General features: G+C 38.5%; 1 protein-coding gene across 1 annotated transcript in view; it reads right to left on the bottom strand.

Moving 5' to 3' along the window:
• Positions 1-15,945, bottom strand: part of USP28 (ubiquitin specific peptidase 28) — a 66,418-nt gene that overhangs the window by 37,704 nt on the left and 12,769 nt on the right. Inside the window, exons 3-5 of the mRNA XM_042780368.1 lie at positions 9,137-9,242; positions 7,457-7,616; positions 217-303 (exon numbers count right to left, since the gene is read on the bottom strand). Coding sequence (XP_042636302.1) covers positions 217-303; positions 7,457-7,616; positions 9,137-9,242 — 353 coding nt within the window. The remainder of the gene's footprint in view (positions 1-216; positions 304-7,456; positions 7,617-9,136; positions 9,243-15,945) is intronic.

The following is a 15,945-nucleotide window of genomic DNA, read 5'->3' as shown; positions in this document are numbered from 1 at the left end:
GACGCATCATGCTTTTCAGGAAGTTTTTCTAATATTATTCCTACTTTACATTTATGCAAACCCTTACTTCTTGCCACAAAGAAGGAAAAAGGGTCACTTAGAAGTGAAACAAATATGAAGACAAGACAAAGAGTATCACAGTCATCAGCTTTAAATAAAACTGAAAAAGCCTTTGGGACTAAACAATGGTAAGGAAATTCCCCAACACCAACTTACTGTGTGACTTCGACAATTTTCAAGTACATTTTGTGGCAGACTGTAGCTGAGAACAAGTCTTCGAAATTTGGGCAATTGAAAGAGAGACTGAAATAAGAAAGAAATGAATTCATAGTCTTTCTCTCAAAATAACTACAACAAAAAATACTTCTTTCATCTTAAAGGTGAAATTCTACTTCTCCTATTTCTAAGGAAATAATTATGGCTATGCACAAAAATTTCGCTGAAGGAATGTTAAACCCTTTGAGCCAACTTAATGGTTAACAAGAACAGCATTAAATAAACCATATAGAATACTATGCAGTCATTAAAATAATATTATTAAAAACGTTTTCACAAAATGGACTACTATATAGCAGTGAGGCTGGCGGTTCAAACCCACCAGCCACTCCTCGGAAGGAAGATGGGGCAATCTACTTCCGTAGTGATACTGCCTCGGAAACCCAAGGAGGGGTCATTATGAGTCAGGTCTGACTCGATGGCACATAACAACAACAACAACAACATATAGCAGTGAAAATGAATGAATAAGAGCAAGGTGTTTCAACATGGGTAAATCTCAGAAACATATTTTGAGTGCAAAAGTTCCAGAAAAATACAGTATACACACACACACACATATTGAATGCTGTTTATATTAAGTTTAACATTGTTTAGAGATGCACGTGATTATTTCTGTAGGGAAGGGAGTATGCACGGAGAGGTACAATAGAGACCTACAACACAGGAATCTGTAACATTTCATTCCTTAAGTTGAGTGGTAAGTACAGCAGTGTATACTACTCTCTTCGTTCTTTGTTTTAAATATTGCATTTAAAAATTTTTAACAGGTATCTCTGGGCGGCAAGACTATGGAGAGGAATTCTTTTCATTGTTTTTAAATCATACATTTTTCTACAAACAATTATCTGTTGTTTTTTAAAAAAGTCCTTGTATGAATATGACTCCTCATTCTAACATACTCCTTCAATAAAAAACCTCTCTGTATACTAGAACTCTTGAAGCAGCATTCTAGGTAGACAATAGGCAAAACTTTGAAATCAGAAATAAGTAAATATTTTATTGGTATTCAAAAAAACCCAGATATACCTTCTAATGTTAAACAAAGCATCAAAATTCTTAAACCTGACCAGATCCCATGTACCACCCTTTCTGATTTCCTGGACTCTATCATATTTCCAATCGCCTGGTATGCATGTGAGAGCTGGACAATGAATAGGGAAGACCGAAGAAGAGTTGATGCTTTTGAGTTGTGGTGCTGGCGAAGAATGCTGAAAGTACCGTGGACTGCTAAAAGAACTAACAGATGTGTCCTGGAGGAAGTGCAGCCAGAATGCTCCTTGGAAGCAAGAATGGCCAGACTTCGTCTCACCTATTTTGGTCATGTTGTAAGAAGGGACCATTCCCTGGAGAAGGATGTCATGCTTGGTAGGGTGGAGGGTCGACGAAAGAGGGGGAGGCCTTCAGGGAGATGGATTGATACAGTGGCTGCAATGATGGGCTCGAGTATAGCAGGGATTGTGGGGCTGGCGCGGGATCGGGCAGTGTTTCGTTCTGCTGTGCATGGGGTCGCTATGAGTCGGAAACGACTCGACGGCACTTAACAACAACAACAACAAATCACATGTCCTGATGGGTATCAACCAATAGCATGAGTTTTTAGAATGGGCTAGGAATTTAAATATAGGTCCTGCTATTATACCAAAGTTCTATCTAGAAATTAGAGGCAGATTGGTTCCTCTATCCTCAGCTCACTCTTTCTCTTTCTGCTTCACCTTAGACCGACCTAACATATCTCCATTCCTCCCAGTTTCATTCTTACTCTGCTGACTACCTCACCAATAGTCTCTAGCTGGGGCTTCTGTTTTACCATGAGAAAAATGGCAGTACTTTCTTAATCCCATGCTTCAACTCCTTCACTTTCATCAAAATCTGGCTTTCCCCACTGATACCATTATTCTTTAAAAAAACACAAAAGTGTGAGTTAATACTACTCACATTTGCCAGCTCAACATCAATATGATGATGCCTTCACCAATATCCGCTGCTGCTTTTGTCTTCTATACCACTTAGTTATATCCTCTGCTCTAGTGACCGAAGTTTAGAATTTAAGAATAATCTTTGAATTCCTTCCATTTCTTAACTCACTGTCCACATCCAGTAAGTAACAAGTCCCTTGGACTCTGCCTCTGAGGTGCTATTTATACCCACCTCCTCCCTACCAGTTTCGCACCAACAACTCTAATCATATTCCCACCACTGTTCTTTGTCTCCTGCCTCCAGACCTTTCCCTCATCAATCCACTTCCCTCACAGATTCCTCAAACTATCTATCTAACATAGACCAAAATAAAGACCCTGAGACATTATACTATCTGGTAATAGTTCTCCTGACTATTGCAAGTCCTGTCACCTTTCTAGTGACTTCAGTCAACATCTGATCCATAGGGACATCCTGTCAACAGTACCTTAGAAATATATCATTAATCCAACCACTTATCTACTTCCACTGCTACAAGCCTGGCCCAAGTCACTGTCTCTCATATAGACTACTGCTATAGCCACGTTAACAGGTGTGTCAACTTGGCTGGACCACAATTCTATAATTGTGGTTATTCCCATGATGCGATCAGATGTATATGTTTTGAGCAGCCAATAAATTGAAAGGGAGTTTCCCTAGGGGTGTGGTCTATTCCAGATATTTATGGACATCCTGGGAAAAGAGACATTCTTCTGTGGATCGGGATTCTGTTGTGCTGCCTACAACTGTCTATGAGTGAACAATCCACCATTCAGCTTGGAGATCTTGGATTCGTCATTCGTTGGAGTCATCAGCCAGTATACTGCCTGTCAACTTTGAGTTCCTCAGCCCCTACAGCTGTGAGAATCAAGAAAAGCCTCCAGCTTGACGTTTGATCCAAGAACTTTGGACTTGCCAGCTTCTGTAAGTGTGTGAGCCATTTTCCTAAGATAAATTCTCTTTCTCTCTATATATAAGCTTTACTAGTTTTGTTTCTCTAGAGAACCCAGTCTAACACAACAAGTTTCTCCATTTGTATCCTTGTCCCCTCCTTTCTATTCTCCTCACAGTAGCCAGCATGAGTCCTTGAAAACTCAGGTCAGAGTTCCTCCATCCACAATGTAGAATCCTCACTCAGAATAAAAGACAAATTCCCTCTCCAACCTCATCTCCCACAGCTCTCCCCCTTGGCTGTTTGCATTCTAATCTCATTTCTGATGACTCTCTCTTTTGTCTTTGCTTTCTGGACAACCCTTGATGTTCCTTGAACACACCAAACCATTGCTCTATGGTTCCTCCTACCTGGAATGCTCTCCTCCCACAAGCTGCTCACTCTCACTTCCTGGATATTTATTCAGATCTCACCAACTCAGTGAGGCTTAATCTAACATCACAGTTGGTATACAACTTGCTCTCCTCCTCCCCCACAGCAATTCCAATATCCCTTGCCTGACCTTTCCTCTCTATCACACCAATCACAGTCTAACATACTACACAGATTATGATGTTTACTGTTCATTGTCTGTCTCACCACACAAGAATTTCAATTCCATAAGGACAGGGCTCTCTCTTTGTTTTGCTCACTCCTGTATCTCAAGGCTTGGAACAGTAGTAGACATATAGCAGGTTAAGTATTCAACAAATATTGGTTATGGCAACCTCCTGGTTTCTTGAGTGTCATCTACCCAGTGACATATTCCTCCACTCCATCTCTTGTACCCATATATAAGGCTATACCCAGGATATGTCAACACCTGAAAAGGTCCTAATTCTCAGATCAGAAACTCAGGAAATCTCACTCTTAGACCTCTTTTCTGGCTTATTTGTTCAATCACCCATAGAACACCTGTTTTTTTACTTAATCAGGAACTTATCTTTTAGCCCCTTCCTATGTCATTTTTCCCTCTATCTAGTTTTAAGCTCAATTCATTAAATTCTCAAACTGCCCTTTTGTCTTTTCATCACATGTACCCAGTAAACCCTCCAACCTAAATGAACCGAATTATCCTCTAAGAGTTTCCGAGTGCTGCTAAGGGAAAGTCCTGATAAAAACACAATATGCTGACATCACAATACATTTAAGGTTAATAACCTCAATTAGAAGTTTTTAGAACCTCAAGTAGAAACTCTGATTTTTAGAAATCTTACTATTGTTTTCCTGGTACCAATTAAACCCCATTGTCTATAACAACAAATTCCACTCTTTGAAATCTGACTGTTAATTCTCCCATCTCAGGAAATGGCTCCTTATTTTCATGGAGGAAAAATAAGCCTATTAGGAACTATTTCAGCTTCCATGTACAGCCTTCATTTCTCCCCTCTTCCTTGCTCTATGACTCCCTCTTCTCTGCCTAAGGCTAATCCCTCCATATCTACTCTAAACATAATGCTTTCTCAAAAACTTTAGTATCCTCTCTAATTGCTGGTTCTTTCCAACATCTCTCATAGGAGTGAAGGTTGAGGGGATATGAATGAAGGGAGAATTCTTTTTTCTTTCTTTTTCACATAGTGTTGTTAGCTGTCGTGGAGTCAGCTCCAACTCCTAGCAACCCTGTGTACAACAGAACAAACACTGCCCGCTTGTGTGCCATCCTCACAATCTTTGCTGTACTTGAGGCCATTGTTGCAGCCACTGTGTGTCAGTCCATCTCGCTGAGGGTCTTCCATTTTTTCATCGATCCTCCACTTTACCAAGCATGACATCCTTTTTCAAGGAATGAATAGTCCCTTCTGACAACATGACCAAAGACAATGTCTGGCCATTCTTGCTTCCAAGGAGCATTCTAGCTATACTTTCAGGGCAGATTAGCTCATTCTTCTAGAAGGCCATAGTATTTTCAGTATTCTACACCAACACCACAATTCAAAGACATGTACAATTTTTTTTAGATAGGAGAGAGCTAACTCATATCCCTAATTCTACATTACCTCTCTACCTTCTATTTTGAACAGATGCCAATGATCCTTTTAAAATGGAAGAAGAATCATGCTACTTCTCTGCTCCAAATCTTCCAATGTTTTCTCATCTCATATATAATTAAAATCCCCACACACCTCCACTATACTTATCTGACCTCAGCATTTTCTCCCTTTCCCTTTAATAACTCACTCACTGTCGTAGAGTCGATTCATCAACTCACAGCAGCCCCTCCTTTGGTTTCCAAGGCAGTGCCTCTATGGAAGTAGATTGCCCAGTCTTCCTTCCAAGGAGTGGCTGGTGGGTTTGAACCCCCAGACTTCTGGTTAGCAGTCAAATCACACTGGCTTTCTTTCTCTCTCTCAAATACATTAATCAAGTCCCTGAACCTGGGCCTTTTTACTTACTGTTCCAACTGTCTGGAATTTTTTTTTAGGTAATTATATAGGTCATTTCCTTGCCTCCTCCAGGCCTCTGCTCAAATGCCCACCAAAAAAGCCATCTCCTACCATCCTACATAACCACAACTCTTAGCCTCTCCAGTTGGACCTTCTCTGGCCCAGCCCCTTTACCACCATTCATTTGTTTTTATGGCACTCACCACCAGATATAAAATTTGTTAACTGTCTATCCCACTCTTTTCAAAGTAAATTCTGTAAGAGCAGGGGCCTTATTTCATCAGCTGCTGTTTCCCCAGTGCCTGAAACAGCCAGTGCCAGGCACATAGTCAACTTGGTGGCTGCAGTGTAGTAAATTACTTAGTATGGCTTTTCTACCCATAAGTCATTGTAAACTCAGTGGTGAAATGAGCAACTGAGGAGCTCCTGATTGTAAATGTTATCCACCTGGGTTATTTCTGTTGGGCGTGGCACAATGCAATGTTATAGGAGGCTCACTCTCAGGTGCTTAGAATTCTGTTGTTATGATTGGTTGGTTTGGCCACTCTGCCAAGCTCAAAAGGAGGCCTCCTAGAGGCAGAACTTTCTCTGTTGGTTGAGGAAGACATGCTGCTGAAAGAGACATGCACTCCTGAAAGAGACACGTTTTGCTGGGAAGAGATGCAAGAGACACACATTGCTGAGTAAGACACCGAGGGACATGCACTGCTGGGGAAGAGACTGATGGTGGGCTGGGAGAGAGACTGAGCATTTTTCCTGAACTTGAATTGTAACCTGATGCTTCCCTAATAAACTCCATAATCTGTGAGTTCTGTGTGGCCACTGCAGCGAATTATCGAACCCAGGAGAGAGATGGTGGATGCTTTGGGAGGAACGGTTGGAGAAAGGGCTGGAGGGAGGCAGCATGTCTGGCCTGGCAGGAATAGGCCTTGGGCTGTTGATGGTGAGTCTGTCTTCCTGTTGTGTGATTAGAGGAGGTCAGAACATGTGGCCTCCTTGTCCTTTTTGCAGTGACGATGGGGTAAGAGAAAGGGAGGATTTCATTTGTTGGCTTGAGCAGCTGGGTAGAGGCCATGTACCATGTCAGAGAAGACTGCAGGGGTAGGAATGAAGTGCTGTATTGTGCATACGTGATGTTTAAGATGCCTAGGAGATATTTTCCAGGCAATACTCCTTTTCCGTGAATTCCTTCACTCCCCTGGGTTTATTACTATCTGTATACTACTGATTGCCAAAAGTATATCTGTAATTCAGATCCTTTTCCTGAACTACATATTCATTTACTTAACTGTCTACATGATGTCTTACACAGTCACCTCAAACTCACAATGTCTAAAACTGCGCTGATGTCCTACTCTTAAAAGATATCCAAATTACTCCTCCCTCCAGTGTCAAATGGATTAACCACCTGGTTATTCAGGCTAGAAACCTTGGAGTCTTTTTCAAATCTCCCCTGTATATACTCCATATCCAATCACTCACCAAATTCTATAGGTGTGATCTCTAAATTACCTATAGAATGTTTTAGCTGCTTTCCTTCCATGACTTTTGCCACTTCTCTGTTTCAGGTATCATCTCCTGCCTAGATTCTATGGTACCTTTTCAACAAGTGTTTTCTCCTTTTTCACTCCTCTGCAGCTGTAATACAGCATTCACTAAATGTGAATCTGAAGTACCTATTCATCATATTTGCAACCACAGATTTTTTTTTAAGTACTGTTCAATTTAGCCTTCAAAGCATCTAAATCCAAAATACAAAAAAAATTAAAAAATAAAATAAAATCATTGAAAAAATACCCCACATTTGTCTCTTTCCACTTTTTAAAAGCCATGCTTCTCACATTTCAGTTTAATAAATTGCAAAATTATTTCCAGAAGACACATTTGTCTCTTAAAATTATCATACCTGGATTACAGCATTAAACCAACATGTATTGCCAACATTTTTCAGCCCCACTGGCCAACCATCAACTCTCCTCCAGTCATTGGGATTAGGATTTTCTCCCCAGGCTTCACAACGTTTTCTCTTTGATCGTTTAGTGTCTGCTGAGGGTGCTTCAGGCATCCTATGTTGTGTTAACACAGCACATCGAAAAAAAAAAAAAGTAAAGAACAGTACACTACATGGAAGATGGGGATAATCTTTTGTAGACAATTCAAAATGCTGGATAAGCTATTTACTGGGTAATTACTGGCTACAAAGTAACTATAAGATAATAACATATGTGAAAAGCAAAGTTTAAACATAGGAATGTTAATTAAACCTTCCATCACGGTGATTATTACTAATAAGATCCATGATGGAACTGAGTTGAGACTTAAGACTATTTATGGCTACTATATAAAAAGTTTTAGATTTCAACAATAGTGCCTTATCTCAGACCTTGCCATTAAAAGGGCAAGAAAGAAACTCTGCTAAGGATAAGAGCCTCCCAACTGCCTAGCACATAAAATCCAGCCTTCTGTTTCCCTGATAAAAATAATTCAGCAGTGTGAGGGAATAACCATGTCCAGAAACTAAGCACTCTCAGAACTGGATTCTTGTGAATAATGCCAGACAATCACCAAATCAGTAGCAATCAAAATATATATATATATTCCCTGGTCCCTTCTGAGGCAGGGTAGTTGAGTGATAACTTTCATTTTCAAACACCCAATAATATAATGCTCAAAGTTAATAAAAGGAATAGAAATTTATCAGACACGTGGGCCAGGTTTTTTTTGTTTGTTTGTTTTTTTACCTCTCCCAGCAGTTATGAACAACAAAACCTTGCAAGCTTCTATTCAAAAGCCTATGGCCTGCTATAAGATCTTAGTCATATTTTGCTTTTATTTTTTCTTTCTCTCTCTTTTTATTTATTTTTTTAAGTTACAAGCATGCATTTTATTTTATTTATTTTTATTGTGATTTGGGTAGAAGTTTAGCAAATTCACTTTCCATACAGTAGTTCACATATACTTTGTCTCATGACATTGACTATGATTTACCCCCCATGCAACAGCTCCCCTCCCACTTCCTCCTGATAGTTACCTCTTCCCTGTGTCCATCCCTCCTTGCATTCCTGCCCCCTGAGCTGTCTCCCTGTGCATAAACAGCCCTTCTTTCTCCCACGATTGTTCTCTCAAAGGAGTGTATCTACCTCAGGCAAATGTTCACCTCATATGCCTGTCTTTTGTTTGGCTGAAAGCCACAGGTGTGAGTTCAATTCCAGACCTGAAGGGCAGCTAGGGGCCATAGTCTCAATCCACCAGGCTCTATCAGACCAGCAAACCTGGTCCGCCCCTCTTTTTTTTTTCCAAATGATTTTGAGTTTTGTTTCACATTGTTCTCTTTCTCTATCCAGGATCTTCTACATAGATCCCCCTCTGAGTGGGTAACAGTGGTAGCTGGGCACCATCATTTTGCTTTTTCAAAAGTGGCCCAAGGACTAAAAAAAACTAACGTGAATTCAAATTTCTTCTAAAAGAAATTTCATTCAGGTTTAAATAAAGAAGTTATGCAGAATTGTTTTTGAGTGACAAAGAGATACTGCCTGTGACCTACACATTAATATGAGGAACAAAGATTTTAAAATAAATCAATAACCTATTGAGATCTTTTCCATCAGCTTGAATTTTGGGGGATTCCAGTAGACTCAAAGCAATGGCAGCCTGAAGATCATCTTTGTTATCATGAGTAAGGTCTATCACTTCTGTAAGACAAACAGAAAATTTAATTAGGCTGTATAGGAAAGAAGCAAGACTATTGTGTTCGTGGTGTAGGAAAAAATGCAAAGACATTCACAAAACTAGATATCCTCAGTAGCTACAATGGCTCATCTGTGTAACAACAACTTTGTTACTCTGTGCCAGAGTCAAATGAGTAACTTACAGCTACACTGTAACCTTAGACTAGCCAATGGTCCAGAAATAACAAGCTGCTGAAATGCAATGAATCAAATAACCTCTTCTGCAGTCTCATGCCACAAAGTAAAATCTATATCCCATACCTACAGGTGAAACAGTATCCTTATTAATCATCGAAAAACATCAGATAAATATCAAACATTCAAGGAATAGACATTTTTAGTCTCACACAAACTATTACACCACTGAGAGGATATATTCCTCAGCTCATTTTCTGAAGTCAGCATAACACCTTGGTATACGACAAACCAGTCAGGAACAGTAAAGAAAGGAAAAAGAACAAACTCATGCATGATCACAGATGCAAAAAATATAAACACAATACTAACAAATGTTTAAAAAAGACTATACGTTAAGATCCATTGACTTCATTGTAGAATGAGATATTGAGTTAACATAAGAAATCAATAAAAATCAATTATCTTGACCAGATTAAGGGACAATCAATCAACTCAATAGATGAAGTATTTGATAACATTCAACCTCCAGTTGGGATAAAACTCCAAGTTAATCAGGAATAATAAACAATATCCTTAGGCTCAGAGTACCCAGGAAAATCCCACAACAAACTTTAAAATTATTGATAAAATGTTAAATAAATTTCTTTTAAAACATTAGTAAGACAAAGATGTCTACTGCTACTGCTTTTTTTCACCACTGTTCTGGAAACACTGTCTAATGCAGTAGGACAATAAAAGAAACAAAAAATATAAGGACTGGAAAATAAGAAAGTTGTCATAATCCACAGATTATTACCAGCTATATGGAAAATCCAAAATAATTTACCGAAAATAACTGTAAGACGCAGTTAGATAAAAGATCAATTTTAAAAAGGTAAATGAATTGTCTGCACATGAACATTTAATTAAAAAAAAAAATCAAAGATTCCACAAAAGCTATCCAAGACTTTGTGCTACTACTGGAAGAAGGATAAACACAAAGATCAATGCAATAGAATTCAGAGTCCAGAAATAAATTCACACGTCTATGGTCAACTGGTTTTTGACAAGGCTGCCAAGAAAATTCATTTGAGAAACATTATCTTTGCAACAGATGGTGCTGGAACAACCAGATATCCACACGTAAAAGAATGAATTGGGACTCCTATCTCATATTACATACAAAAATTCACTCAAAGTGAATCAAGACCTAAAAGTAACAACAAAAACTATAAAACTCTTAGAAGAAAACAGTCGTAAATTTTTGCGACCCTGGATTAGACAATGGTATCTTAGATATGACATGTAAAGCACAAGCAACAAAAGAAAAAACACATCTATTAGAAACCATCAAAATTAAAAACTTTTGGGCCTCAAACGAAACTATCAAGAAAGTGAAAAGACAACCCCCAGAATAGGAGAAAATATTTGTAAATCATGTATCTGTTAAGATACCTGTATACAGGTTCTGATCAGGACCACAATAGATGGATGGATCCTGATAGAAAATGAGGGGGGAGAGAAATCCAGACTTACTAGACCCACTGAGTCAGGAGGAATCCCTGAGACTACTGCCTTGAGATAATTTTTTCAGTCCTGAACTGAAACTAATCCCTCAAATAACCTTCTAGCTAAACAGAAGGTTAGCTCATAAAGAAATTATTATCTATCATCCTTGAGTACTGCTCTCTTTTAATGAGACCAAATGGTCAACAAATACTTTAACAAAGATGAGAAGCTATGAGACTAGGCTAATGGGAACAGAAGAACTAGAACAGAAATAGTAGGAATGTTGATAAACTGTGAAGAAAGTAACCAATGACACTGAATAGTATGTGTAGAAGTCAAATGGGAACCTATTTTTGCTATGAACCCTTCTACCAAAAATATGATTTTCTTTAAAGAAAGAAACTTACATACAGAATAAAGAACTTCTACAACTCAGTAATAAAAAGACAAATATCTCAACTTTTAAATTGGGCAAATGTTCTGAACAGATACTTCTTCAAAAGATATACAAATGACTAACAAGCACTGAAAAGATGCTCATCATCATTAATCATTAGAAAAATCAAATCAAAACCACAATGAGATGCCACTTTACAAATGTTACGTTGGCTAGAAACAAAAAGACAGATAACAACAAGTGTTGGTGACGATGTGGACAAAACAGAACCTTCACACATTTGTCAGTGGGAATGCAAAATGGTACAGATGCTTCAGAAAACAATGTGGCAGTTTCTCAAAAGTTAAATATAGTATTCTAAAAAGAGAATACTAAATGACCAAGCAATTGCATTCCTAGGTGTATATACTCAAAAAAAAATGAAAATACATACACACAAAAACATGTACATTAATGCTAAAATAATCATTATTCATTATAGGCAAAAAGTGGAAACTCCAATGTTCATTAACTAATGATAGGGTAAGCAAAATAGAGCATATTCACACAACAGAGTATTATTTGGCAATAAAAAAGAAAGAGACCACAACATGGATGAAGCTTAAAAAATAATGCTTAATGAAATAAGTCAATCACAAAAGAACACTAATTTACATAGTATGTCCAGAAAAGGCAAATCTATAGAGACAGAAAGTAGATTAGTGGTTACCGGGGCTGGGATTGAGTGGTCAGTGGAAGTGGGGAATGACTGCTAAGGTGTTCGAAGTTTCTTTCTGGAATAATGAAAATGTCCTAAAACTGATTGTGGTGACAGCTGCACAACTCTGTGAACAAACTGAAAACCACTGAGTTGTACACTTTAAACGGGTGAATTGTATGGTATATGTATTACATATCAATAAAGCTGTTATAAAAACACAATCAAAATAATGCCCATAGTTCCATAAGGGGAAAGGTATCTTAACTGATCTGTCAGCTATCACCTTAAGTACTCAAACTTAGCATTATGAACAACGGCACAAAGTGACGTAACCGGAAATACTTAATATTCTTACCAAAAGGTTTAACCTAAATCTAATTTTGAGAAAACAATAAAGTTAGTCCAGATTGTAAGCATTCTATAATATAACTGAACTACACTTTGGATGAGCCCCTCTCTAAGAGCAGGGAGACTGCTATAGAGTAAGGAAGACTAAAGAGATACAGTAAGTAGAATAAACACTCCTTGATTAGATCCTAGGTACTTTAAAAAAAAAAAAAAAGACATCATTGGAAAATTTGGAGGAAAAAACAGTTGATTTAAAGCCAAATTCCAACACATGGCAACCCTGTGTGCAGACTAGAACTGCTCTGTTGCTCTGTAAGGTGAAAGGTTATGACTTTTCCAGAACAAATTGCCAGGCCTCTCTTTTGAGGCACCTCTGAGTGAGTTCTAACTGCCAACCTTCTGATTAGCAGTTGAAGACTTAACCATTTGTACCAGCCAGGACTTCTACCATAGCCTATTTAATAAAAAAAAAAAAAAAGTTTCTTAATTAAAAAATATACCATAGCAATAAAAATATAAGATATCTAGGGATAAAGATGTACGAGACAAACAGTGAGAGTTAGGTAGTCTCAATTATTATAAAGCTGCCGTATCTCACCAAATTTATTTACAGAGTCAATATTTGTTGCCACTGAGTTGATTCTAACTTCTAGCAACTTATAGGACAGAGTAGAACTGCCCCATAAGTTTTCTAAGGCTGTAATCTTTATGGAAGCAGACTGCCACATCTTTCTCCAATGGCACGGCTGGTGGGTTCAAACTGCCAACCTTTCAGTTAGCAGTTGATGCTTAACCAGTGCTCCATAAGGACTCCTAAATCCCCATACAGCTCCAACAGGAATTATGTATCAACCCTGATAAGTTGTTTTTAAAGCATATGTTGTTGTTATGTGCTATCAAGTCGGACCTGACTCATAGTGACTCCTCCTTGGGTTTCCAAGGCAGTATCACTATGGAAGTAGATTGCCCAACCTTCCTTCCAAGGAGTGGCTGGTGGGTTTGAACCACCAGCCTTCTGGTTAGCAGTCAAGTGCCTCAGGCACTGTACTACCAGAGCTCCTTTAAAAAAAAAAGCATATGCAGAAGAGCAAAAAGCTAAAAACAGCTAAGGTAGCCCACTCACGAAGAGGGGCAAGGTAGAAAGATAAACCCCAATGGATAGCATGATTTATTATAAAGTTGTAATAATTACAGTATATGTATTGGTATAAAATAGGATGGAGCATATGAAAATTTGATAGCACACAGGGCTGACACTGCACATCAGTAGAAAAGGATAGCCTTTCAATAAAAGGTAGTGGGACATCTGGATAGCTGTATGGGGAAAAAACCTAATTTTACCCCTATTTCATGTCACACCAAAAAAAAAATCTATTTTAGAAGGAAATATAATATCTTTATAACTTCAGGCTATAGAAGGAGTTCTTAAACAAAAAGCACAAACCATAAGCAAAAGACTGATAAATGCAACTGCAATAAAATTTATCTCTTCAGTTCATCACGAGAGTGTAAAAACACAAGTCATCGACAGGGAGAAGATATCTGCAACACATAAATCCAAAAAAAGGGATTAATATCAAGAATATAAAAGGTATCCCTACCAATCAATAAGAAAAAGGCAAACAATTAAATAGAAAAATCAGCAGAAAATATGAAGAAAAATTTCACATATGAGGAAACACAAACGGCCAAAAATGAAAGAATGCTCAACCTTATTACTAATTAGGAAAATTCCAACTAAAAATGAGATAACATTTCACATCAAAAAGATGGTCAACAATTTTACAGTCTATGTAACAAGTTAGAGAGCAATGGTTACTCTCAAACCCTGCTGGTGGGAACCTAATAGACAAAAAATCATCTCGGAAGATAATGGCATTCATTGCCTTTAAAGTCAAAGGTAAGCATATCTTAAAACCCAACAATCACATTGCTAGATACACACACTAAACAAACTTACATACATACACAAGAAACAGGAATCAAAATAGCTCACAACAGCTTTGATTTATAATAGCAAAAAACTGGAAATAACTCCAAAGTCAATGAATAGATAAATTGTGGTATATTCATACTATGGAATACTACACACTACTGAAAATGAATTAAGTACAGTTGAGGCCTTCAACATGGATAAGTCTCAAGAAGAAAAATGGCGACTGAAAATAAGTCACAAAGTGTACCAGGATATACCTATAAGAATATATACAAGCAACAGTCAGAACAGCACAAAACTACAAACGGCTCATTACCACCACCTGTCCCAGCTGATGGTTCCCTCTTCATGGAATCACCTTCTCCACTGATTTCCAAAGCACCACTTTCCTGGTTTTCTTCCAACCTCTCACTCTTTTCCTCCCCAGACCTCTAACTGGGAGGACCTAGTGCTTAGTCATGCCACATTTTCTCTTTATCTACATAACCCCACTCACTTGGAGAGCTGTATGGCCTTAAATATAATATGTGGACTTGTGATTCCAAGTTTATGTATCTCCAACCCAGAACTGTTCCTTGAACTACATGGTTGGATCCCCACTGCCTTTCTGACATCTGCATCTGGATGTCTCATAGACATCTCAAAGTTAATATTGCCCATAATGCCTTCCTCATCTTCTACCCCAAATCTGCTCCACCTGTAGTTATTCTCATCCCAGTGCAACTCCATCCTTACAGATGCTTAGGCCAAAAAACCTGCAATCACCTTTTAACTCCTTTCTTTAACTCTCATCTCCTCTGTAAGCAAATCCTACTGCCTTTACCTTAAAAATACTACATATCCAGAATCCAATCAGAAGTCTCACTTCTTCACCACTACATCAATAAGCCTAAGCCATCTTTATCAACAATAACCTCCTGCCTGGTCCTGGGATCCCTGCTCAGACCCATGCTCCTCACTACCTCCTCTTCCCACATTCTGTTATCAACACAGCAGCCACAGTGATCTTTAGGAAATGGAAACCAGTTTACTTCATTCTTTTGCTCGAAATTCTTCCACAACTCCCCATCTAACTCAGAGTAAAAGCTAAGCTTATGAAGGCTGTCTGACCTATCTCCCAATGCCTCATCTCTCACTGCACTCCTCACTCAGAGCCTCAGCTCTCACCTCTTTGCTGCTCCTTAAGCAAGCCAACAGTAACAGCCACATTAGGGACTCACGTGACTTAGTCTCTCACCTCCTTTGCACCTTCTCAAAAGGTCCATTCTATGCAATATCTAGTCTGCTAAACCAAAAAACCAAACTCACTGCTATCAAGTTGGATCCAACATATAGCTACCCCTCCTTGGGTTTCTGAGGCATTATCTCTATGGAAGTAGATTGCCCAGTCTTCCTTTACTTCTCACCTTCTAACGTGCTTGGGCAATCTACTTCTGTAGAGATACCACTTCGGAAACCCAAGGAAGGGTCACTATGAGTCTCAATAGGCTCAATGGTTGTGAGTTTGATTTTGGTTTGATATACTGTACAATTTACTCATTTGCTTACTGATTTCCCCCAACTAAAAAAAATAAGCTACATGAAAGGCAAGGATTTTTGTTTGTTTATCACTCTATCTGGGAGCTCTGGTAGCATAGTGGCTAAGACACTTGCCTGCTAA

The sequence above is a fragment of the Orycteropus afer genome, unplaced genomic scaffold (assembly GCF_000298275.1).
Source record: "Orycteropus afer afer isolate SDZICR_OR568_19922 unplaced genomic scaffold, OryAfe1.0 scaffold00036, whole genome shotgun sequence".
NCBI classification, from domain to species: Eukaryota; Metazoa; Chordata; class Mammalia; order Tubulidentata; family Orycteropodidae; genus Orycteropus; species Orycteropus afer.
This window is presented reverse-complemented; position numbering and strand designations above follow the sequence as displayed.